The sequence below is a fragment of the Amblyomma maculatum genome, chromosome 6, assembly GCF_055883805.1.
Source record: "Amblyomma maculatum isolate TAMU_Amacu chromosome 6, ASM5588380v1, whole genome shotgun sequence".
NCBI classification, from domain to species: domain Eukaryota; kingdom Metazoa; phylum Arthropoda; class Arachnida; order Ixodida; family Ixodidae; genus Amblyomma; species Amblyomma maculatum.
The window spans coordinates 62,865,211-62,890,892 of record NC_139349.1 but is presented as its reverse complement, the minus strand read 5'-3'; the positions used below and the strand labels follow the sequence as shown (position 1 = coordinate 62,890,892).

At 46.9% G+C, this 25,682-nt stretch overlaps 1 protein-coding gene across 5 annotated transcripts in view; it reads left to right on the top strand.

Annotated features, from left to right (window-relative positions):
• chb (CLIP-associating protein) overlaps positions 1-25,682 on the top strand; it is a 185,728-nt gene that overhangs the window by 22,593 nt on the left and 137,453 nt on the right. For all 5 annotated transcript variants that reach the window (XM_084606806.1, XM_084606804.1, XM_084606805.1 and 2 more), the window contains exons 4-9: positions 12-55; positions 936-992; positions 4,102-4,193; positions 4,875-4,950; positions 5,442-5,542; positions 15,417-15,493. In XM_084606806.1, coding sequence (XP_084462932.1) covers positions 12-55; positions 936-992; positions 4,102-4,193; positions 4,875-4,950; positions 5,442-5,542; positions 15,417-15,493 — 447 coding nt within the window. The remainder of the gene's footprint in view (positions 1-11; positions 56-935; positions 993-4,101; positions 4,194-4,874; positions 4,951-5,441; positions 5,543-15,416; positions 15,494-25,682) is intronic.

The following is a 25,682-nucleotide window of genomic DNA, read 5'->3' as shown; positions in this document are numbered from 1 at the left end:
CTTTCTTGCAGTAATTTCGGCGGCCATTGACAGGATGGGTGACAGCAAAGATTCTGTAAGTTTTCCAGGCATGCTGGTAATATGTCTTCGGTTCTTACATGTTGAATGACCTCATTGTGGCAGCTTAGTTTTGGTGTTCCACATGCCTAGTACCCATGAAGTACATTTCAAAGAAAAACTAATGTGCGTTGCACAATTATACACATGCTGTAGAATGATTGTCCTACCTAAACTGCTAAAATCTCTCACAGAAATAGCATTTGGTTGTCAGTATTTTTTATACTAAATTTGTTTGCAGTTCCAACCCCATTCGATCAGGAGAAGTCAGATGTTTGCATTGTCTCAAGAGACTCTAGTCACAACCTGTAAAATGGTCACCTTTATTTGTATTCAACTTTATTACCAAATTTGTTACCCAGTTGAATTTGTGGCAAGTCTGTATGACATATATGCTATGATATACAGTATATGGCATTGCATCATGAATAATTGCTCATGTTTTGTGCAGCCTTTGTCATCACCTCAAGTTTGCTTCTGTGCCTTGTCATGTAGCAGTTTTGCATTGTCATTATTTCAGATAAGCTTAACACTTGTGCTCACCCATCAAACGTTGAAAATTTCCTTTGCAGCAAGGAAGCCCTGCTTCATGGCTTAGAAGCAAACCTCTTGGTCTGCATACTTTTGGCTAAAGCTGTATCTTAACCTGATTATCATGGTATTGCAAAAAGAACCCAGCATTCTGAGCCTTCTGTACCTGTCAGCTACTTTAGTGCATTTTGACAGCCTATGAAAATAATGCTGAAAAAAAAATGGACCGTTGTTTTGTCACAGTAGGCATAGTTTTTTTTCTCCCCTTTTTCTTTTGATCGAACTGCTTTGTGAGCATGCTAGTAGAGACCTAATCTAGGATTGGTTTGTGGCGTGGCTTATTACAGGTCCGAGAACAAGCCAAGCTCTTCACTATGAAGCTCATGACAGTTTCGTCTCCACAGGTCAGTTGTCTTTGCTATACAGTCGAGTCCACTTATAACAATATTCAAGTGCCGCAAAATTTCTATTGTTATAACCGATAATTGTTATAAACGGTTTGCACGAAAAAAAGCATAACTGCAGAGAGGTGTCACAGACGGCAAGTGACATGCGAGCTCCGCCGAGACATCGGTTTGGTGGCCCCGAAAGGGGTCTTGTAAAAAATACGAGAAGGTTGCCGCGGCTGCCCCTCAGCTTGAGAAATTCCGAAGTAACGCTGGGGTGAAGAGAAAGAGGGAGAGAAAGACGAAACTTTTATTTAAAAGCAGAGGAGATTGGAGCACGCGGGCCCCTGGGGTGAAATCGTCGCAAGCATCTCACCACGTACATCTCACTGGCTTGCACGAGAAAACCCCATGTCCGTTAACCTTGCTTGCCTCACGCGAAGCGTGTTGACATCCTTCTTCATGGCATCTTGGTACACCACGTAGTGCAGCGGAAGGTCCCTCGCGAAAACAAAGCCCCAGAGGGACTGAATCAACTGCAGGGCCTCTTGCGAGAACAACATTGAGGCAGCCTGCCCTACCGCGTCATCGTCGCTGTCGTCGCCGTCACTGTCGTCGTCAGGCGCCTTGTCGAATGTGTTTGCGCCCACTGTCAAGCGAGGACTTTTCTTTGTCGAACTTCTCAGAGGAGCGGATGATCGTCGACACCGTCGGTTGCGATGATACTGCACTTGTCGTCTCCAAATCGATATCCGTGCGCTTTCTTTTCACCAGCAACGTTGTCCGATAATCAGCGGATGGATCAGCCATCTTACGTTTCGGTGGCGATTCAAACGAGACGAAGAAACCGCATGGCCAGGAATGACTTCGATGCAATCAACTTGCACAAGCAACCAAATCCGTTTGCAGAACTGCGCTAAATGAGGGGCGAGCGGGTGAGTGAGCAGATAGCGGATTAGCCCATGGATTAGCGCTGTCGGTGCTGTCGGCGCTGCGCGTTGGCGCGTTGGCGAAGTCCATTTGTGTTTCGGAGGGTGACGCAGCGCAGAGCTATGGCCGCAGTCCATTTGTGTTCCGAGGGGTGGAAGGGCAGCAGGAGAAAGGCGCGCGGGCGCACAATGCGGAGAAGGCTAGAAAACAGGTTTTTTTTCTTTTCAAGGATTTCGCATTCAACTACCTTTTGGCACGAGAACTCAGGAGCGAGATATCATTGTTATAACCGATAATGGCAAGGGGGCATTGTAGTAAGCGGGTTATTTTACCATAGAAAACATACAAAAGTGGACGGTACAGCAGGTTTTCATTGTTGTAACTGATATATTGTTAAAACCGGTATCGTTATAAGTGGACTCGACTGTACCTCGGATTTCCGAACTGTGCCAAAAGACACATTGTGCTATTTGCTGCTGTATTATTACAAAATATAAGTTCTACCAGGCATTGTATTTGTCTGCTGTCAAGAAGTGTAATAAATAAATAAAGAAGGAAAGGGAGAAAGGAAGGAAGAAAGAATGTTTGTGTCAGAAAAAAAAAATGCGAGACCAGAAACTTCTAATCTGCAGAATTGTGGAAAGTTGACCTTCAAAATGCGATGACTTGTGTTATGACTTGTGTTAAAATTAGTAGCTCCTGCCCACAAATTTCTCTCTATATTGTGTAACGAGCTTACTCATTAGTCCATCTTTTTTGTTTTCTGATGGCTTGCAGCGTTGCTGCCCCTGTGCCAAAGAAACTGTGTCGGTGCCTCAGAAAGCCTGCTTTGTACTTGCAAGTTAAGGTCTCACTGGGAACATATAGCATCTTGCAGCCAATAGTTTACATCGCAGAAATGACCTGCCAACTCCTTGTTTCAAGGAAGGAAAACAAATTTGTGGTTTCCATTAATTGTTTCAAGATAATTCTTGTTTTCTTTGCTTTTATGCACACACGTAAGCATGCATGCACACACATGCACACACACACAGTTTCATTGTACTCAATCATTACATATTATTGGGGTTGAGACTTCAGTTTTAACCAGGAAAAAGGTCAGTTTTTTTCGGCATACAACACCAAGCTAGCAGGGTGTTGAGTTACGCAGAGTCCAAGTTGAAAATTTAAATAGTCTAACTGAGGCTATGCATACTTGCCAACCAACCCTCCCCTGGGCCTGGGGCACCCGGATTTTTAATGAAATTTTCGATTGTACAACCACTGCCCTATGTCTCCCTATAAGTTGCCTCTGCTCGCATGAGAATGATTTACGTGAAACCTGCACTATAGAATGTGCATGTGCATCGTAATCGCTTAAATCGCCATCAGTAGCCGCACTTGCAACATCAGCATCATCGCCTAAGCAGCCGATCAGACCGAAATCAAGCTGAAGGGTGGTCTTGTGTCATCTTTGCTGTTGCAGCTATTTTTTGTCGGTACGGTTAGAGTTGGTTAGGACGCCTGCCTGTAGTGTGCCGCGGAAAGTCTGAATTCTCATAGGCTTGAAGTCACGGCGCTATTAGCGCCCAAGAAGGAAGTATTTGCAGAAGCTATGGTGACCTTGTACCCCTGAATTTTCATCTTTCATGTTGTCAAGAGAACGAGCGTTCTGCATTTCGCACCGCACCTGGATGCGATGTCAGCGTGCCTCACGATGGCAAAAATGATTTCTACCTAGTAAACTCATAGATATGCTAGACAATCATCCAAAATCCGCTGCTGGTGAAGGGCCATTAGTCTGGACCATGGTTTGTGCAAAACTACTATACAACAGATTTTTGAAGGTAGCTGAGGCTGCTACTGAAGTTCCTGCAATAGGACTGATTGGACACCATCTGATTGTGGCTTGTGCGTTTCCATTCCACATTTTGAAACATGCTGGGATTCCTCAAGGCTGAAAAGTTTTGCGATATTGCATGGCACTACTAATTGGAGCCTTTCTGCATTCGACATTGATGTCCTATTAGACTGGCAGGTCTAATACAAATTTGAAATTTTTGTCAGCTCTGTTCAGCTGCTCATCTTGTATGCTAATTAGGCGTGAAGCTGGGCATTGTTGTGGTTCTTTCCGACAGATCCACTTTTATTGTCACCACATTTGCTTTTGTTTATTTTCATGTTTCCTTTTTTTTTTTTTTCTCTCTCTCTCTTCCAGTATATACTAGAAAAGATGATGCCAGCATTCAGCCACAAAAACTTCAGGATACGAGAAGAAATCCTTCTGTGCCTCCAGGAGACCATTAACACGTGAGTGATCATTGTGGGAGCATTTCATTAGTCGGCATCCTTGAGAAGGCTATAAAAGAAATGAAAGTTCACAAGTCTTTTGATATTGTTATGTTTGTCCCCTACTCTATGAATTTTTGTTGTCAGTGAACAAAAGTTACCGCGAGCTTTATTCATAATTCAAACGCACATATCAACCTGTGCTTTCAGAGGAAGTATGTAGTAGTTCTGACATTTTAGCAAAGTATTGTCGCAGGTCATATATGATTAGGAGTGTGCAAACATTGAAATTTTTTTGCTATGAATCGAGTACAAATATCGGGAAAAGTTGCTTTCGAATATTGAATTAAATATCGAATATCTCATCAACAAATAAAAAAATGACAAACATTTTTCGTGTTGTTTATCTTAAAATTATAGAATTTACATTTTATTCGCAAAAAAAAATTGAACTAGTTCTTGTACAGGAAGGACCTGCATGAAACTGGGTGAAGCTGTCATATTATTGCTGCTGAATAATACAGTAAATTCTTATTAATTTGGCGTCCAAGGGGCCAGAAAGAAAATCCATATTAACCTAAAGCTCAAATTATCGAAGGGCCTCAAAGAACTGCTGGCAACTGTTTGCATCACAGTACTTTGCACTTTGCTTATTTTTCTTACAGTCTGCGCTCTTTCTTTTATATTTTCTATTTTACTCAGATATGGGTCTCAGAACCTCTCCCTGATGAAGTTTATGCCATTGATTGCAAAGCTGCTTGGAGATCCAAATTCCCAGGTACAGTAAAGGAATTTCTCTGCGTTTGTATTGATTTTGCAGACAGTGAAATTCGCAGGACCTGAGAAAAATTTGTCTGGAACGAAAACCGTTGATGTGAAATCGGACCGACTCTGTAACGTTCGTTTGCAAACATCTCTCAGCTTTCAGAATCTGCGTTAATGGTTTGATATTTTGTGGCCATGTGCTGGAAATCTCAAACAATAAACTAACGCATTTAATACAGTGAAACTTGGATGTATCTAACTCAAAGGGTGTCATGAAATTTATGCTAATTTTATGGAATCAAATAGATTACCAACAAAGACAGTTCTGAACTGAATATGATGTTTGATCAGACTGATCAGACAGGTGGACCATGAGCCTCAAAAGCATATTCTAGCAGTACCAGTGCAGAAGCTCCTGTTTAAAAAATGACAGGGTTCTTATTTCAGGCCTTTTGCATGTGCACTTAAAGAAGCACTTCACTTGAAGCTTTCGTCTCCTTCCAGGTGCGGGACACAGCATTTCACACACTGGTGGTCATCTATGTGCACGTTGGGGAGAAGGTGCGGTTTGACCTTGGAAAGAAGTATGGCATACCAGCTGCTAAGTGAGTGCTGCTCATGTCTTCTATCCTGGGAAGCAGAACGGTTATTACTACTGCCCCTCACCAACATTCCTCCTGCCCCCTTTGTGTGCATTACAAAAATTTCTACCTGCGCCACGCATCATCCTGCAGAAGCACCAAGATATTTTATGCTATATAGAGCTTGAGTTTGTAAGATCAAATGCTAGCCACAGTGGGACGTTTTTATTGAGGTAAAAAAGCAAAAAAGAAAAAAAAAATGTATGGGAACAGTCGAACGTTGCCTTAAGTGTGGATGCTTTTTTGCCTTTAACCATGCATTTTTGTTTCACGAATGCTTTCATATTTCTTATTTAAGTTGGTTTTTGGGGAAAGGAAGGCACAGTATCTGTCTCACTACTCAGTGGATACTTACACTTATCTGAGGTGCATATGTCGTTGGTTCGTATCCCTTTCGCAGACTAGCCTCTACCTTGACTAGCATATACATAGATGCTGAATGGTAAGTGAAATGGTGTGACACCACTCATAACGCTGCAGAAAGGTTGCGTTCGTTTTGATACAAAATCTGTTCTTTTCAATTCTGAGTTTATGGCGATGGCGATGCCTTTTCGACCGAATGAGCTGCATGTGCTTCATATAAAAAGGAATGTATACCCACGTGGTTTTCAAATGTGTGCGCCCAACATGCAAATTCAGGTGGTCACAATTGGTGAGGAACCCTTCGTTTTTTTTTTCTCTTTTTTTGAGTGCCAAGTAATGGTAGAGGCGTGTAGCTCTGCTTAGTAGCCTGTTATTGGCTGCAGTATGGTGCTCCCCTTATATTGAAATATACTCGACTGTGGTAGCTTACTGTTCAAGTTGACGTAAGGGCTGACATAAAGGTGAGGGGACGTCATTGCAGAATAAAGATTTAGCTGAGGACTTCCTAGGTGAAGAGCACCATTGCTTGTGCTGCAATGTGTCGTGAGCTGTTGTTTTGGTCACACCGCATACAACAGAGTGGCCTCAATTCACCCTAGTTGCATGCATTTCTAGAGCTGGACAGGGATCCCTTTTAACTCTGTTTTCTTGCTTAAGGGTTATTTTTGTCTAGGTTATTGTTGTTTGGCATGAAAAACAAACCTCTCTATTTAATTGTGAGCTCCTTTGCTATAAAAGCATATATCCTCGCCAAAAAAGCGGATATTTACAGCAAACCGGGGCTTTTTATTGAGCTGAGTTAATTATCATTTGTAGCTGCTATCCAGATGGGGCAGGAATTAGATGACACTGGATTTTGCTGCCTTGCTGTCTGTGTTCAAAACTAATGCCTATGAGATATGTGCTCAAACTGGGGTATTGAGCAAGCCAAAGGCACAACCAGCCTTCATTGTGCGTATGCATTTTCGCTTCTAGCAAAGGAACGCGCAGATTGAAAGCATAGGTGGCGTGCTGTGTGATGTCAGGGCACGTGACAGAACATTAGGAAGTTGAAATTTTCAGAACCCTTCACTACAGCGTCTCTCATACATAACCTGAGTCTCTTTGGAATGTTAAACCCCTTTGAAAACCTAAGCCTAAAGGCACTCTCATATTGCAGAGCCGTCTGAAAGGCTAAATGTGAAAGAGGTCGGGGAATGTGGAGCATACCTGGGCAACCCAGGTCACTCATTGCCAGCACTGGCTGGTGGGGACTGCAGCCAAATCGGTTCCTGTCGGCTCTGGAGCAACCACTGTAATCACGCGGTTGGTAGAACACTGTTTGGTAGAACACTGTTTGGAGATGGACCTTCCCTATTGTAGAAACTAGCGCTGCTGAGCCCAGCATCTCAGCCCACCGATCAAAAAATCGTTAAAAAAAAGAAAAAAAGACAATACCTTAAATAAAAATTGAAAAAGCAATAAAGCTCATAACTCACATGCATTAAAAAAACCAGGAAAAACAAGAAATATAATAGAAAAAGACCTTGAGCACTGCCAGGATTCAAGACTGAGTTGCATGTAAGCGAAAAAGAGCTACGCAAGGAGGTGGCGCGGCAAAGGCGACCACCGTTTGCTTTGTTGCTTATTGGGGAAGATACTGCTTGCGACGATGCAAAACCTATGGCAATGTGAAGCGGCGGCGACGCTTGGCGTTGCTGGCGTAGTACACCACAAAACTGTGTGCAAATGCAATATCAGTCGCAACAATTGCAAGAATTGCAGCTTTTTCTGACAACGCACAAAATAAAATGCATTTACAACACATCGTTCTGAATTTGAAGTGTTTAACGTATGCTACTTAGCGTTAACAATTTGTCACGTGATGATCTTTTTTTTTTTTGCGATTAGTCTTATTGAATTCTTGGCCATTCGCCGTGTTTGTACAAAGCACAAAATTTGCGCGGTAATGCACATAAGGGAGCACTTAAATAAAAAATAGTTTGTGAAATGAGCAGCAGTGGTGTACGCTAAACATTCATGCTATTTGCTGATTGTGCGTGCACTTTCGGGCAAGGAGGGAAATTGCTATTGTGGCAAACCCAAAGTAAGCTTCTTTTCGATGGTTCTTGAAGTTTCTTCTCCTTTTTTTTTTTCTTGTTGCTGATGGTCCCGCCTCCTTGCTTCACCGAAAGAATTGTAATGGGCCGAAATAAATTAGCAAAACTGGTTTAATTAAAACAATAGGGTGGTTAGATGAACATGTACAGTACAGTTGAATAGAAGAACAGAAGAGACCCTGAGTTGGGTTGCCTTCCGGCTTAGGACAGTCCGTCTTTCCAAGTGAGCATACGAGAGAATGTCAGTCTTCTCCCTCGCTTGTGCCGCAACTCCTGGGCTACCCCCCCGCAACTTGGCGTTCTCGCGCAGTCTCACTTTTCCGCGAAAACGTCCTTGGTGTCCCACTGCCACCGTTCACACCGTTTCGTGGAAAATTGTAACCAAGATCGAGTTCGCCAAAGCGTCTCAACCCCGGCCTTTCCACCACTGGCATGCCACTCTCGAGGATGCACACGAGATTTACGACTGCCTCTTACACATACCAAAGAAACAACAACGTAAAAACACTCAACGGGCGCTCGACGGGGTCCGCCGACGGCGTTTGGAGCCCAGTGCACTAACCAACAGGCCAAACACAGAACGACCGAACGCTTTTCAATGCACGAGACCCCCGCCCCTCAAGAAAGACATAAAACAGACAATGCGCACATGCAGGGACACTTCACACTGTAACCAAAAACAAGAAAAAGGTCCCCCCTTCTCTGGGTACGGGCACCGCCCCACCCGCGTGCCTCGCGGGCCGGCTTCTTAAAACGGCAGGAAACACATACACACACAAAAAAAAAACCTGAGCAAACATGCACTATTGACGACCTTACACCAAACTAGGGGACAAGGGATGCATTCATTTGTGTTCATGCAACGCTTGCTACTGTCGCGTTTGCGTGAGTTTGTGAGCATGCAATTCGAACATTGAAAACAGGCACTTTGTGTTCCCCAGCCTTAGAAGCTGACCACTACATTACGTTGACAACTGAAGCATCTGTTATGACTTTTGCATCCTGAGTGCTTGCATATTTTTAGCGTTAGAGTTCATGTTTTCATGTTCAGGAACTATAGCCAGCGCTAATAACGCTTACAGCTGCTGAGGCACAAAAGCTTGTTAATGGCTCTTGAGATTTACCTCTGATGTTCTGCATGTTTGTGAGCATTATACAATAGAACCTTGTTGATACATTTCTGGGGCCGTATTCCGAGTTGGCGTCGTTATTGAAGTATCGCTATCTCACATGACCTCGAGTCATCTGATTGGTCAAAACGCTGGGACCAGGTGTTGCCACTAAGGAACCCGAAGAGGTGGCGTCATCATGTTCTAGCGCTTCCACCAATTAGATGACTCGAGGTCACGTGAGATAGCGACACTTCGATAACGACGCCAACTCAGAATACGGGCCCTGGTTTTCATGATTTCCTTTTTCATGCCCTCAAAATCACGGGCAGTAAAAAGCCTCCCATAGCGGTATGCTATTTTTCTCCTGGTTTATATACTAATAATAATAGTACATAATAATTGGTTCACAGGAAAGGAAAGGCACAGTATCTGTTACACTTGTTGTGTGGACACATGAACCGCATCGTAGGGGAAGGGAGGAAGGTGGGAGCGAAAGTGAGAAGAGAGAAAGAAGAGCCGTAGTGGAAGGCTAGGGAGTAATTTCGACCACCTGGGGATGTTTCGCACAGCACATGGACGCCTCTCCGTGTCGCCTCTATCGAAATGCAACCGCCAGCAGTCGGGATCGAATCCGGGTATTTCGGCACAGTAGCCGGCATCTTAACCATCCGGATAGCACGATTTCCCAGTCACTTTGTTCATATTTTCAACAAATTGAAATTTTATAATGCATGTGGTGATTAACCGGACATGTGCTAACATACGAGGCAGGGCCGAACCTGGGAAAAACTGGAGAACGGTTGTGCTCGCCCACCGTGGTTGCTTTCCTTCAGTGTCTAGGTGTAGATGAGCGAAACGTCGAAGAAAGACAAGCCAACATGCAAAAGGCAGTGAACGATTCGAGAACAATTATGCTTACGTGCAAGCAGGCTGGGCCTAGGGATCTAAACCGCGGTGACCGTCAGCCGTTGCTATGGCTTCTCTACACGTCAGTAGTGTAAGGCAGTGAAGCACTCAGAAACAACCGAGGAAGCAATCCCAGTTCGGCACCGCCATCAACGAACCTAATTCGTTACTAAATCCCTTCTGCACTATGACCATGGAAATGCGCACAGAATTCTGTGAGAATTAAAAAAAAAATGAGCTGGGAGCTCTAAATACTTAGTGTCAAGAAACAATAATCTACACTTTATGCAGTAAGTGTCAGTACTAAATGCTTTTGTACCTCATTGGGCAGCTTTGCTCATACATTTTTGGGGATAATACATGTTTTTCCTGCATTTTTCTGCTACTGCGCACATAATTGTCGCTAAACACTTGAGTTCCAATGCAAAAACCTTCACGGAACAATGCAAACAAAGCCTCGCAATGGGCACCCGATGCACCGAGGACGCTAATTTACTTGTAACTAAATATTGGCTCTTCAGGAAGCGCAGCGATTGCTCAGGGCTCAGCTGTTTCATGCGTAGAGCAAGAAGTCAGCCAGTTTATTCCACACTGAGAACAACAGTTTACACTTTCAGACCTGCTATGATGCCTCGTTGTGCTAGTTCGGCGCCACCTGGCAGGCAGTGAAAAGTTGTGTGCAGGGCTTTACACTTCCAAAAACAATCAGTAAATATTAAAAAGTAAGCAAAACTACAACAGAATTGGTTCACAGGAAGGGAAAGGCGCAGTAACTGTCACTCTTGCTCTGTGGACACCCGAACCGCGCCGTAAGGGAAGGGAGGAAGGTGGGAATGAAAGTGGAAAGAGAGAAAGAGGAGCCGTAGTGGAGGGCTACGGAGTAATTTCGACCACCTGGGGATATTTAACGTGCGATGTCAGCGCACGACATCGCACGTTAAAGACCTGGCTGTAAGGGAAGGGAGGAAGGTGGGAATGAAAGTGGAAAGAGAGAAAGAGGAGCCGTAGTGGAGGGCTACGGAGTAATTTCGACCACGTGGGGATCTTTAACGTGCGATCGTTAAAGATCCCCAGGTGGTCGATCCCCAGGTGGTCGAAATTACTCCGTAGCCCTCCACTACGGCTCCTCTTTCTCTCTTTCCACTTTCATTCCCACCTTCCTCCCTTCCCTTACGGCGCGGTTCGGGTGTCCACAGAGCAAGTGTGACAGTTACTGCGCCTTTCGTTTCGTCCGTGTGCTGTGCGATGTCAGCGCACGTTAAAGATCCCCAGGTGGTCGAAATTACTCTGTAGCCCTCCACTACGGCTCCTCTTTCTCTCTTTCCACTTTCATTCCCACCTTCCTCCCTTCCCTTACGGCGCGGTTCGGGTGTCCACAGAGCAAGTGTGACAGTTACTGCGCCTTTCCCTTCCTGTGAACCAGAAACAACACAGTTTAGCTCATAAATGTTCGCAGCTAATGTGAAAATGAGGTGAATGCATCAAAAACATATTAGAACCAAAAATTTGTCAACAACTATGCACAGGAAAAAAAAATATTGGCCATGACCATGGACGGCATGACATACGATAAAGAGGAATCGCTGCATGGCAGAAGTTCCAATGTAAAATTCAGTGGTTTGGTAAAAGCAGATGAATGCAATAGTTTTTTTAGTTTGTAATTTGTATTTACCATATTTACTTGATTATGAGTCTACTTGTTTATTTATTTTTATAATATGAAAATCGGAAATAGGGGCGGAGTCTATTTACCATCGAACCAAAGTGTGGCACTGCTAATGTATCAGGGACGCTGCGGCAAAGTTGTTTGCTCTGCGGGTCAAACCAGAATTCTTTTATTGTGCATGCTTCTCAGGAAATGTTTCATTTTTTACTTTTACTGTGCACACCATGCTTAAGGGAGTGTCCATAATTGATAGAACAGCTGCTATTCTAGTCGCAGAGAGACTCGCTTTTTTTCACGTCTGGAGCACTCGGGAAGTGTCAGTGGTTGATGGAAGAGCCGACATTGACGATTGGTTCTGGTTTCGTTAGTACCGCCTGGAGTTGGCGCATTTCACTTCACGGCCGGCCACGTGCTTTGTCATGAGCTCTCCATGTCCGAAAAGCATTTTGGGTTGTTCATTGTAGTGTTCAAGAGGGTGGCCAACATTTGTGACAAAGAAGAAACAACTGCGCAGTGGGCCCCTAGTTCAAGGCTTCTAAATGGGTGATGCAGAAGTGGTGGTGGTAGCGGGGCAAGATTTTCAGCTGTGATACTAAGCATAGAGGCTTCCGTGGACTGCAGTCGAAATGCTTTTCAGAGCTGGAGGTCGAACTTGCAGCCTATAGATATATCACCAAAAGTGGGGACAAGTTGTTTAGCTAGGCTTTTCGTTGTGAAAAGTGTGTACCAGTGAGTATATATATATATATATATATATATTTGAGTTTACTGACAATTGTATAAATATGGTATGCTGGATGTATTTGGCCGCATTGCATTTAGGTGTGTCAGCACATAGAAAGTACGAGTTCTTTTATCGTAACGAGTGGAACAGCGAGGAATGGTTTGTCTCTCTTTCGGCCTTAGATATCTACTCGGTACCTGCTCAACTTTATGCATACTTGACCAAAAGTGTTTTAGCACAACTGTTTCAAACAAAGGTGAGTTGAGGTTCAGAAGCCTTAAGAAAGAAAAATCATCACATTCTTTTGAAAGTTCCAAATCATAAGCACTGTTCTTTAAGACTGACCGAAAGATGGTGTCTGTTTTGCCAATGAAGCACGAGTGTTACAGGTGTAGGTCAATTGAAACTCTCTAGAATGACCATGGAAAAATCCCTGGAATGTGAAAAAATTCCCAACATTGCAAATTTTATTGCCTAATCAGCCTAATGATACCGATCTTCCCGGTGGAATGAAACAACTTGTTCTGCTTTTTAAGATAGGCAGTAGGGCAGATTTGTACCTGTCTGATACCTTTTCTATACTTACTGAGGGTGTGGACGTGTGTGCCACCTTGTGGGCGGGTCGATAAATGCAAAGCTTTTCAACCATTTTGAACCTTTTGAGATTATGATCAATGCTGGATTTCCCCCCTTTGTAACAAGCATCACAGGCCTTCCAGTAGAAAAAGCAGAGTACTTCACGCACCGATATATTTAGTTGGAATCTGCTTTCTAACTGTACCACATATATCTTCTTGGTCGCCTACAGCAGTTCTTGTAACTGAAATTTGCTTTATCTCTCACTCTGTACTACACAGTGTTGCTCCATTCAACATGTTTACAAGCTGCAATTCCAGGTGTTGTCACCTTGGAACGCCGCAGCTGGAAAGGATGAATAAAAGTATATAACGAGCGCCAAACTAGGAACGTGTTGTGAGGGGTGCAAGGCTTAGCATTGACTTGCATACTGCAGCAGCCATCATTGTTTTACTTCTCGCTGAATGACAGCTGTGACCCAAGTCTTCGTGGGGAAAGCGGTAGTTAGCAACCTATGTTTTTATTTTTGCTCATAGAGAGTGGCGATTACACATTACATTATACATTACTATATACATACATCAGGGTGCACAGCACCAAAATATTACTGGGCACAGAAAATCAGTATCATTCCAAAAAAAGATTCTAGACACTGAAGCTACCATCAAAAGCTCTAGATCTAGGGATGAACCCCTAGGATTGGCGTCGTGAAGCGCACAGTGCCCAAAAACTGCTATGCCATATCATGAAACACTGTAACCTAAGACGCATAAGATTCGGAAAATGGCATGTAGTATCTGATGCTAAACAGTAGACAGGAAAGAGGACAAAAGTGAAGAATTGCATAATGAATTATAAAAGTTCTCTGTTTACACAATTGTAAGCAGACTTGAAGGTAAGTCGACCATCCAAAATCGGATTGGCAACAGAAGAATAAGAAGACATGGACAGTGCCATGCTTTGGCTTTGTTTCTCTTGGCCACCCCCCCCCCCCCGCCCCCGATTTGGAATTTTAAAGCCGGAAAAGCTGGCCTACTGACAATAGTATAAATAGGCTTTCTTTCTTTTTTATAACAGTAGTTCATTGCTCAGCAGGCTGTTCCTTTCCTTTGTTTGATCGGTTCATTCTGCTGTTTCTGCTTTACCGGCGGTGGGATATGCTTGCTTATGTGTAAGCCTTGCTTGAAGCCTGCAATTGAGCCAGTAGTGAATATTTTGGATACTAAACGTCATATTCCAGTGCCATCAAAAAGTTTGCGATGGTAGCTTACATTGTTCATTTTATTTTTCTCTTGCAAGTGGTTTGTCAGTGGGGAAAGAGTGTCAGAGCTGCACAGAAAGATCGGCTTGGCCATTTAAATGCTCGAGAGAAGAAATTACCTTTATTTTCTGTTCAGGTTTGCAACGAGTTCCAAGAAAACCGTGCCTACTGGAGCAGTATTTTTAATTCGTTCTGTGCCTTGGCTCCCAGTTTCCGCGCTTCGGACCATTTCCAAAATGATACGGGGACCCCAGCGTGCTTACAGTGCTTTTCCCATTGATGTAACGGATGCCAGCTGCGCACCTGGTATCGTCAACCAAATGTCATCATTTTCTCCCATTTTATTAGAACAGCCAGTGTCTTCTTGTCACAGCTCCAGTGACTCTCACAGACCGCCAGCGTCCCTAGCCTAAATCACATGCAAAGCATACTGGTTTCGTGCTGGTTTTTTGCAATAGGGTTGAGCAATCATACCAACTGCTTGCGCATTTACTGCCTGCACTTATGGACCTCTGGCAGTGGCCAGCACAACAGGTGGAAAAGACAGCACACTTTCACTGCTACCTTGAGTCAGTGAAAGTGTGCTATTATTTACTGCTTGTTATCTAACTGCGACAGCTCTCCACTGTGTCACTTAGAGTGGCCCTGTGAGGACGTAAGAGAAATACAGGAAGAACAGGAAAACAGCAATTGACAGCAAAGCTTAAAGAACTTGTGTTTGGAGGGTAGAAGCAGTACAAGTGCCGCAGAGACTCCCAAATCATAACCTCTACCATTAGTTAGTCTTTCTAGCTCAGGGTCAATGGGGGACAGAGATTTAATGCCACTATCCTACTTCCTGCTTCTCATTAGCGTTGTCTACATGTAAGACCCTGTTTCTCTTGGTGTGTGTGTGTGTGTGTGTGTGTGTGTTTGCTTGCGTACGTGCGTGCTAGGACAGGCTTTTTAGTTTCATTTATTTTTACCTCAGCGGTGATGAACAGTTTCTATTTTTGTGTCTGTGTGCCGCAGCTTGCAAAAGCTTTTCGTGTAGTTTCGTGTAGCTGTTTTTCTGCAAGAATGCTTCTTCGCGCATTTTTTTTTTTATATTACATGCATTGTTCCTCTCCTCTGTGTTTCTTGTGTATCCAGGCTACAAGCACTGTTCAGCAAGTTTGACGAAGTCAAGAGCTCTGGGCAGCTGCTGCCATCAGCCACGCTTGACATTGGTAAGTGACTACACCGCATGTCCCCCCGCTCTTCTTTTTACTCCCTACAGCCTCACAGCTTCCTGGAAGGCGCTGCACAGTGCGATGATTTCGTAGCGAACAAGGTAGATTTGTTTCTTGAACCACATTTTGTCGAATCATGTGTATACTGCTGCAGTGATTGATGTTCGGTGCTGGAGGACCACATGACCACATCGCCAAGCAAATAGCTTCGCGTTGTTTCATGCTTCGAATCTTTTTCTGCTGCTCTTATCCACCGGAACTCGTTGCGCGTGAGCAGCATGTCGCGGAGGTCGCGCGCCACCGGTTATGTTCGCTCCTCGACCGTATTAACGGGCCGAGGCTTCAAATTCCCGAATATTTGAAGGTTGGAATGACTCCGAGCAGCACTATAGAAACCATTTTTGGCTGCCTTCGGCTGCACAGCTTCCAACGAAAAGCAGAATTTGTTCCCCCTCACCACTTGCCCAGGCTCCCGTTAACAGGCATGCTGGCATTGCATACGTCGCGTCACGCGCGGCACACGGCCTTGCGTGCGCCGACCGCCACGACGTGTGCGTGCTAGCGACCTGTGTTGTGGCCTGGCGTCGATCGCATCGTCTCGGGGCGTCCCTCCTGGCTCCGTTGGCGGCTCGGCCTTTCGCCACACATTGTGGTCCTGGCGCGCGCGCGACCATCGGGCGGGCAAGCGCGAGAGCGGGCTGCCTAAGGACGGCAGTCTGGCACCTGTGCCGTCTTTTTCTTTCTTTTACCTTTTTATCCCCGTGCTATGTTTCTGAATGGTAGCGCTCGTCTTTGGCTTTGTGTGTGTGTGTGTGTTTCCACGGGGAAGCCAGCACCGCTTTCATTTACACACGAATAAGAGAGAGAGTCCGTCGAGTGCCGATATCTCGAACTCGAAGCGCTTTGTGTGCACTGCAGGAAGAATTGCTACAGCTAGCACAAGGGCAACAAGTACCTGATCAGTACTGGCCTGGCTCACGATAATATGGATGCAGTCGGACTTGATTAAAAGGGTCATGACAGCTAACAACTGAGCATAAACTGATTATTGAGTTTCACTTCTCACAGTTAAATTACGAATTCTCGAAATTTGAGCTCATTCCGTGCAGTATATTGTTTTGAAATTAATTTTTATTATTGATATCGGAATCGGCTTTCTGGTCTGGCAACCATTGGCCGCTGACGTCACAACGAGATCTCGTCCCCATGTCGTCTGCTGTTCGCTGCACTCTTGCATACTGCTTGCATACACGCCGTGAATGGTGGTCGCTGATTTTTCTTTTTTCTTCAGCAAAACTATTTCATCTCATATTCTCTTTTCTTTGAGAAGCATTCACTATATGCGACCTTAGTTATCCTCGGACTTGTTTTGGGCTTCGTCTAGAGATTGCCGAGGAGGCTGAAATTGATGGGCTCATGCTGTATAATTTAGGCATACAATCAGAAGCATATTATTCTTATGTTATGAGAGTTAGCTTATTTTAGCAACAAACGCTCCCGCATATAAAAAGGCACTTTTCCAACGTTTCCTTCGGCCTTGTACATGCGCCGCAAAAATGGGGAGGAGTTAGCGTTCCTGATTGTTGAGCTATTGCCATCGCTCTTTCGATCGAAAACCTAAGATTAAATCTCAAACAAGCATACCTTGACGCGAGAGCATACCTTGTGACGTTAGAGGAGCAGACAAAACTTTTTAACGAAGCGGTAAAAACAATTTAGAATGTTATTATAAATATGACACGTCTTTTCTTGCGCAATAAACATAAACTGCATTCATTTCTGGGCGTGAATATTATATTTACTTTTCAGTCCTTTTCAGTAATCTTCATTTTTTTGTGCTTAAATATTTTGCCACACAGTTCTCAGGGGTCCCATGCATCGTTCTGTAATCATCATTGAGTTGATGCCGCTGGCAATAGGCAGCTGCACGCGTTTTCTTCCCAGTTGCAACGGCCTTGCTTCCGGCGCGCAAAAAAAGCGGTGGTAGAGGTCGGGTATGCCATTTTAGCGGTAGAGTCACTCGATAATTTCTAGCTGCACTGCGTCGACTGGAAGTGTCGGTTTAACATGTAGTACGGAAAGGGGAGATCCGTGTCGTGGTCCAACTAAGGCCAACCAGCGCCGCATAGTTTCGTTTTCAGCCCTGCTGCTCGCCGTCATGTGCCGTGATTGGCGCGTCGGTCGACCTTTGTTCCTCCTTTTGCCTCTTTTCAGCACATTCATGTGCGGTCGGCGCCGAGGTGCTGCGCCAGAGCAAATTTGCGATGCCGTATTGGTGATCCTTATTGGTGTATACGGGACCCGCTCACGAAAGCCTGTGCAGTTAAAGAGCCGTGCCAAGGTAGAGCTATTATATCATGGAGGAAGGAAACAACTTAGGAGAGGCCCTTGCCATTCCCAATGCATTGGAGAAATTGTGGCGGAAGTGACGTCAAAATTTAGGGTTAGGCAAGTCGGGCCATTAGCAACGGCGACGCGTTGCTATGAAAACTGGGGCCACTAGCAACAGCGTTGCTGAGGCCGCTAGGTACGTGAGTGTCGTGGAGAAAGGGTAAAGGAGGAGGAGAGACGTTGCAGCGTCCGGTCGCGGCGCGGCCCCGCGCCGGCTTCAAAAAAAAAAAAAAAAAAAAAAAAGAAAGAAAGAAAAGACGTCAGGGCCTCTCCTAAGCTTTCTTTCCTCCATGTATTATATAAATGCAGGGTGCTGTTATAGCAGCGCACCCTATATACCTAGCAGCTTGTGCACTTCCGACGCGCCGAATGGCTACGAGCAGAGACATCTACGCGGGAATGCTCGCGCTGGACGAGTCGCAGGAATGGTGTGAACCGCGCATAACATGGAGGTACTTACAGCTGCTTCGCTTGAACCTGTCGTATAGGGGGAAATGATAGATGCATCGATATATGCGGCTTAAGAAGGAAACGGGTGCTTGCTTTAAACCGCGTGCCACCGGGGCTGCGTCATCGACACGACTTCACGGAACCAGTGGCCCCAGTGCTGCCGGAGGCTCAGTTGTATAACGTTTCTCTCTTTTTATTATTATTATTATTACTCTTAACCTCGCTGCGCCTGTGCTGAAATCTGCGCTCGTTAGTGCGGCGTCGTCGAGCTGTGTCGTGCGCACGCAAGGTGCGTTGGGCAAATTAGCTTTCGCTTTCGTTGCGCGCGGCTCCGGCTCATTAATAGGCCCACGAAAAGGCGCTCATTAGGCGTTGTCCCGAGCGCGTTGCGATATTGGCCTCGCCTCTTCTGATTTACGATCATTACGCCGCCCTCCTCGCCGCGTGCGCAGCTGCCCCGTCTTGTCCGCGCGCGCGCAAGTGTGTTGGGTATAATTGGCGACTACCGGTGTCCCGGGGGTGGGGGGAAGGCCGTAATCGCGAGCTTTGCGTCTCGCGATTAAACGCTACCCGCGTTGCGAGTTTGTCCAGGCGCCGCGAAATTTCGCTTCCTCGTGTGTACGCGAGCGCAGGACCGCGTGCTTGCGGCTGCGCCCCGTGGCCCTCGGCTGAATTGGTGGTAAACAGCTCGCACCTTGTTTTAGCAATCCCGCGGCCCTCGTGCCTTATCTGCGCCGTTATCTGGTGCTCGCGACGGCAAGCTGAGAATGCGCCGGGTGACCTGACGCTGGCGGGTTTCTCCTTTTTTTTTTTTTGTTTGTTTGCCCGCTGGAGGCATCTTGCCGCGGGTAGATGGACGGCGGTGAACATGCGCAGGTTCGTAATGCGGACCGTTTCGCGTGTAGTGTGTTGTTGTTGTGGGTGTAGGAAGAAGGAAAAGTAAATGCACGGGCCTGCTACTGGCTCTGTAGCTGAGCCACCTCCGCTGCCTCGTGCAGACAGAAGAGAATATAGAGAAGAAAAGGAAGAGGGAAAGGAAGCGTTTGTGCGCGCGCATAAGCGGATACAGCGTCCGCTTTGATTTTCCCCTTTCTTGGGCATACGATGGGACTAAAGTTGAATGAACGGTCTCTGTGGTGAGGGGAAGGGCTACCATGGGGTATAGAACTGTGGTGTCAGGAGCAGGCTGTCGGGACTCTCTAAATGGTTCCTTGACGCGGCGTCACCGGGTGACAACGATTAGGTCAGTGCGTACATATGTAGGGCTCGCGCCTTTGGGTTATTCAATTAGCCATATTTGCTTCGAGACCGGCCTTCTCTGGGCTGGCTTGTCGCCATAGCTGCTCATCTGGCGCCGTCTGTGGCCAGCTAACGGCCACTTGGCTCTTCCACTAAGACCCTGTAAGACTACTCCCGACAATAAAGTATCTCTCTCTCTCTCTCTCTCTCTCTCCATGCATAGGAGCGGGAGCAAATATTCTTGGGAGTGTTTTAAGGCGGACGCCATGCGCGTGCTTTTTTTTTTTTTTTTTTTAGATAGTTTTGGTGAAGCGATGCACGATCTCTAGTGAGCATTGAAGCTTCGCCAGTACCTCTCGTGCAGCAGACGTGGTCTGGCAGCCGTTGCGGTGCCGCAGTTCTTTCCCTCTGACGCACCTCGTCAGAGGATATGCGGAGCTATCCTCATGACTTCATCCGTTTGGCACAGCCCGTAACGATGTCAGAGGTTGTGCTCTTTCGATGTGTCAAGCTTTGACATGTCTTTCGCGGCATGGTACGACGAAAGACATGATGCGACATAGTGGCGACGTCCTGGCATCAGCTCAAGCTTGCGGACGGACCCCTCCTTGTATGCATGCCTTTCTTCTTTTCACGAGGTAGCCGCAGCGGTCAGTCAGCGACGCCGGTGTTTATCGCACCTTTCATGCGTTTTCGCCCCTCGTCACCCAATCGCGTCACGTCCTCCTCTTGCGGCCCGGTCGATGCACGTTCGGTGTGGGCGCCGCTTTCGGCCGCAGAGAGCCTGCGTGCCGTGCATGCGGGAAGACCTTATCGTGTGCCTTATGCGTGGCTTCTCCAGGACTGCAGGGAAACACCGCGGACGTTGCCGCCAGTTGGCCGCCGCCCAATATCGGCGGCAAAGGAGAACAGGGAGGCCTAAAAGGATTCTGTGTAGTACACGGCAGAGGCGCATGGCTCTGCTAAATGACACGTCGTCGCAAGGCGTGTTTTTCGCTCGCGACACATAGGCGCCGTCCGAGGTTTCGTTTCTGAAGGGCTCGCATGCACCACCTCCTTTTCTCCTTCTTTTTTTTTTTTTTTTTTTTTTTTTTTTTTTTTTTTTTTTTCTCGTGCGCTTGTTGGGGCTCTTTCTGTGCTTCACTGAAACCGGGCTGCACTTGGCCGCCTCGGCAGGACAGCTCGTGGAATACGACGGGATTGCAGCGAGTATGCACGCGTCACATCGAGAGTCGAATTCGGCCGGCCACTTTCTTCTTCTTCGTGACCGTGTACGCGGTCAGCCCTGCAGCGGCTTGACGAGGAAAAATGGCGTCTCTCGCCGTCATTTGCGGTGGCTTGCTCTCGGAATAGCTCGCGTTTCCGCGAAGTCCCGCCGCGCGGCTGTGGGAAGAAGGCGGCCGTCCACCCGGGAAGGACGCACCGCGTGTGTGGCGTCGGCGAAAGGGGGGAGGGAGTTTCGTGACAGTGTCTTAATGGCACAGTTTCGCAATACCACTTGCGGATGGTCTCCTCCCGGGCTTGGTTATCTCGGATGGGCTGGCACGCGGGCAACGCGGATTGAGGCACAGTGGACACGTTGTTAAAGTTTGCGGAGGAGCGGTAGCCATGACAACCATGAGGGTAATTTTTTTTTTTTTAAGCCAACGCGCGTGGCTTGTAGATTTCGGCTACCCGCGCTGTAGCCCTGAACACTTGTACTCACGAATCGACATACAAGGGCGTTGTTTGCCAGACTGGGGTGATGAGTGCAGGAAACGGCACTGGGGTTCAATCTCCTGAATTGAAATTGAAGCAGAGTAATTTTATCGCGAACTATTTTAGTTTTGAGCGTAACCTGCTTACCTGTAACAATTGTGCCGCACTGAACTCGAGACGTGCTGACATTTCTCTCACCTTCGCGACTTGCAGGGATGCTCTGCGTTAGCGATCTCGACAGCGCTGTGATTGCCCTGGAGGCAAACGACGGTCGTGTGCGGTTTCGCTTGCACGGCGGACACTTGCACACACAACCCGACAATCGCCAGTTTGTCATGGGCTCTTTGCTTTGCATCGATTAAAGCAAAGCCTTTAGCTGAAAGTGCAGATTCACTCAAGTGAAACATCGTGGTTCAATTCTACAATTGAGAAAACTTGTTATTGAACCCAGGCTGATCACAGAGTCATTCCTACGGTTGCAATCTTGGCTGGACTGCGGCGCCGCTTGTAATATAATAAAATAAAATTATTTATTTTCATGTATTATACATACGTGAGGAGATGGAATAAAAAGCTGCTGGCACGCAGCTTGACTATATAGGGTGCCCTATACAAGAGCACAGCATCAGCTGCAAATGCATGCAAGATGTCAATAAAGCTAGTAATAAATATATTATTGAACTACAATCAATAATGCGTGAAATTTGCCAATATCCTTGTGGCAGGCGGCGATGGCTTAACGTTTAATCACGTATACGTACTAGACAGGCCGGTGATATGCGGCGTTCGAGCGCTTCATTTGGCTGATCACAAACGACCAGTGTACTCGGGGAGGGCAGATCTTTCACCGTTTCTTAACCTGGCGAAATTCTGCCCTGTACGGCACCTTGTTTTCAACGGCACGCTATGCTTCCCAAGCTCGCCACTGTACCTTGCTAATTTTGTAGTGTCTGCGTAATCATTCAATGCATCTATATTCATTGCGTATCTGCGGAAGACGGCGTAATGCACAGTTGTCGGCAATGTTTCTTTCAGGGTTTATTATTAATTTTTTTTTTCGACATGGTGGGCGATCTTTTGCGCCGTTCTTTTCCGCTGCTGGGTAGCATCTTGCAGTTTGGAGGCGCCGTGCTTCGAGGCTGACGGGGCCGCGGAATTCCAGAGGCGCCGTAGGCTATCCTCGTCGTGGACGGCATGCTTTCCGCTCCAGACGTGGAGGAAAATGCGGCGGCCGCTCAGAGCATTCCACGGCGAACCCGCAGCTGTCCGGCACTGTTGGGTAACAATGGGAGGAATTTCCTCCTTTTGCCGTTGCGGCATCGATTGTTGCAGTCTTACCCCCCTTGTTCAGGAGGCCATCGATGTTGGTGTCGTGACCTTCTTCGATCCGCAGCCGAAGCGCTGCAAGCGTCCGATGGCCACCGCCGCATCCCTCTGCAGTGGCGCTCACATGACTGTGCGATATTGCGCTTTATAGCAGTTGAGCGGGGTGTGATACATGGCACCAGTCATGCGCGGAGGCATTGTTGGGAATCGGTGTTATTTCGACTGGCGGATGTATTACGCGTTGCGGCGACTCTCGGTTCAAGGGGCCTCGCCGCGGCGCTTTGCGCGTAAAGGCTGGTTCGTTTAAAGAATTTTTGAGCTTTCCATATACGCGCAATCTTATCCGCCGCCGGCAAAAGTGGCTAGCAAGTCGTGATCTGGATTTCCTACCGACATAGGGTATTCGTGCAAATAAAGCTGTTCTTCCCTCCCTCTTTCCCTCTCAGTCGGTCTGGCCTGTGACGTCAGCACACAGCGCGACCCGACAAGTCCGGCGTCTGGCGGGCTCGTTCTGGACGCGACACTTACTTGGCGCAGCTCTACTGCCGGAGGTGGAACTTGTTCGCATTCACCTGTCGTGGCATCTAAGTGCGCATCCCGTAGCGAGATGTGCATTCGAAACGTTGCCGCACGACCGCAGAGACATGTCGGCCTGTACAACCGGGTTGTTCGATGAAAGCATTTCTCTGTATCTGTTCACCCTCCTCTGGGTTTGCGTAAACGCCGATGGTTAGGCTCTCGGTCTGCGGGCCTGTGAAATGCTGGTATACGAGCAGCGACCTAACCGCTGTGCAGTGTCGCGGAGCGAGACGTGTGCAGTATAATCTGGTGGGGCGATACGCGTTGCGCTTTCTCGCCGCTCAGTCGGCTTTCTTGGTGCCGTGAGGGCACTCCGAGGCTCGCTTGGTTGTACAAAGATAGGGCCGTGAAGTTTATGGGCGTGAAGCCGAATGAACCGCACATCCTTGGGCTCCGCTCTCTTTTGTACTCTTTTGTACCGTTCGTCTTGGCGTCCTTTCGTCCTCGGCGTTGTTGGCTGGCGGCCCTGGCGCCGGCCCCCAATAATGTCTCGCCTTCCGCGATGGCCCGGCTCGGCTACGCTGTACAGAATGAAGAAAAAAATACGTTTACCTAGATTTTAGTTGTGTGTTAAACCCGACGTCCTGAGCAAGTTTTGCTGGCACATGGCGATTTCATACCCGAACGCATAGCTGCCTTCCCGACTGTGTATATCAGCGCCAACGGCTGCAAGCGTGTGCAGCCTGTATATCTACTCTATTTAGGTAGATCTCTTATACTGCTGATGTCCATAAACCATTATTCACCACGTATTGCCCTCATTTCTAGATGATTCCTTAGGGCACGTTGCCAGCTTCATGTTCGCAGAACATTGCAAGGGGCCAAACAAAGCGTAGCGAAATGAGGAAGTGATAGGGAGAAGGTTATTGGTATTTCCATGCTCCAGTTATTCAAACCATAAGAGGACATTGCTCTTGCGCGGCTTTGTTATTCTAGGACGGCACTTGCTGAGCAAGCTACGGTATCTCCGATCAGCTGTACATCTCCCGCCAGTCAAGTGACGTGCACTGCTCGCTTTTTTCCCCACCGGGGACAAGGGCTGCGATATGCATCGTGCTATATCTGTACGGTAACGTGATAAGTTTGGATAGTTGGTAAGTATTCATGGTAAAGGAGCGCGTGTTTCGCGTTGTCTTCTCTGCTGTGTTCGTCTTTTCGCTCTCGTTTACTATGAATATACCTGCACGGGTTTTGGGAACGCAATTCCCTGTATTAGTCTACTGCATCTTCTCTGCTGAGTTTGCTGTGTGGTGCTCGATAGGCCCCGCGGTTCCTCCTCTAGGCGTTCGCTATAGTTTCCAGAAATGTCAAACTGGTTCGAGAATAGCCTGTTTTCCATGTTATTTTCTAATTCGAAAGATATCGCCTACTCTTGGGAATTCCTCGCCCTACTCCTTCCGAATGTTTGTTATTGGCGACGATGGGCTCAGCGTTATTTGACAGGGTGTTTGTCGATATGTTTTCGCTTTGAGCGGGGCGTGCGTGCCTTGTGTGTGTGTGTGTGTGTGTGTGTGTGTGTGTGTGTGTGTGTGTGTGTGTGTGTGTGTGTGTGTGTGTGAGAGAGAGAGAGAGAGAGAGTGTCGTGACGCTGGGGCTATGTCGACCCGGCCTTCACTTGGTAGCGTGCAGAGAGTCCGGGTTCTTGAAGGATTGAATCTTCGAAGTTGGTGAAATATGTACAAGCAGGTTTAATGGCACTTTGAGAAACTTATTTACAAGATTATTTACACGAAAAAGAAGGGTACATCAGCAAAATGGCAAGCGTTAAGAGTTCATAGCGAGAAACGACTGGATGAGCCGTTTACCCAGGGCCCAGAGCGACATTTCGTGCTCTGCAGCGTCCTTAAAACCCCCCCTATGTCCAGCCCCTCTCTGAAGATGTTGACCAACCAAATCCAGGGCACGCCCCTCAGGTATCGGCATCCAATCGAACACATCACTGCACTGATGGTCTGAAGCACTGACTGGTCCGGCATTCATTCGTTGGGCGTGATCACTTGTTGGCGGGAAAAGCTTGGGAACGGCGAGGAGAGGAGGTACATTTCTATTCTTCAGCAAAGAAACCACAGGCTGGTTCTGACAAGGGGTTTTACTTCTCAGAAACCCGAGTGCACGTGGCGCCGCATAGGGCTCCCAACATTGTCCCTTTTCGACAATTGCAAATCTTTCCTGCATTCCCGGGAAATCACTTAATGGCCGTATGAGTCATGCTCCTTTCTTGTCCTGCACGTCAGCGGACATGTCACTCTGTCGTCTCCTTTGGATAGGAGGCATTCATCACTGGAGGATAGCACTTCTGGACTGGAAGGGTGAACAAAAGAAAGAAAGCACTTCCTGCTATTTCCCGCAGGGGGACGTTTCTTTGTGTTTTTCCAGACGTTCTCTTGACAGGGTCAATTTGGCATTTGCAGGTTGTCCACAAAGCAAAACAGGCTTACAAAACAGGATTCCTGGAAACAGGCTCACTTAGAGCCATTGGACCATCACCACATTTCCACAATAC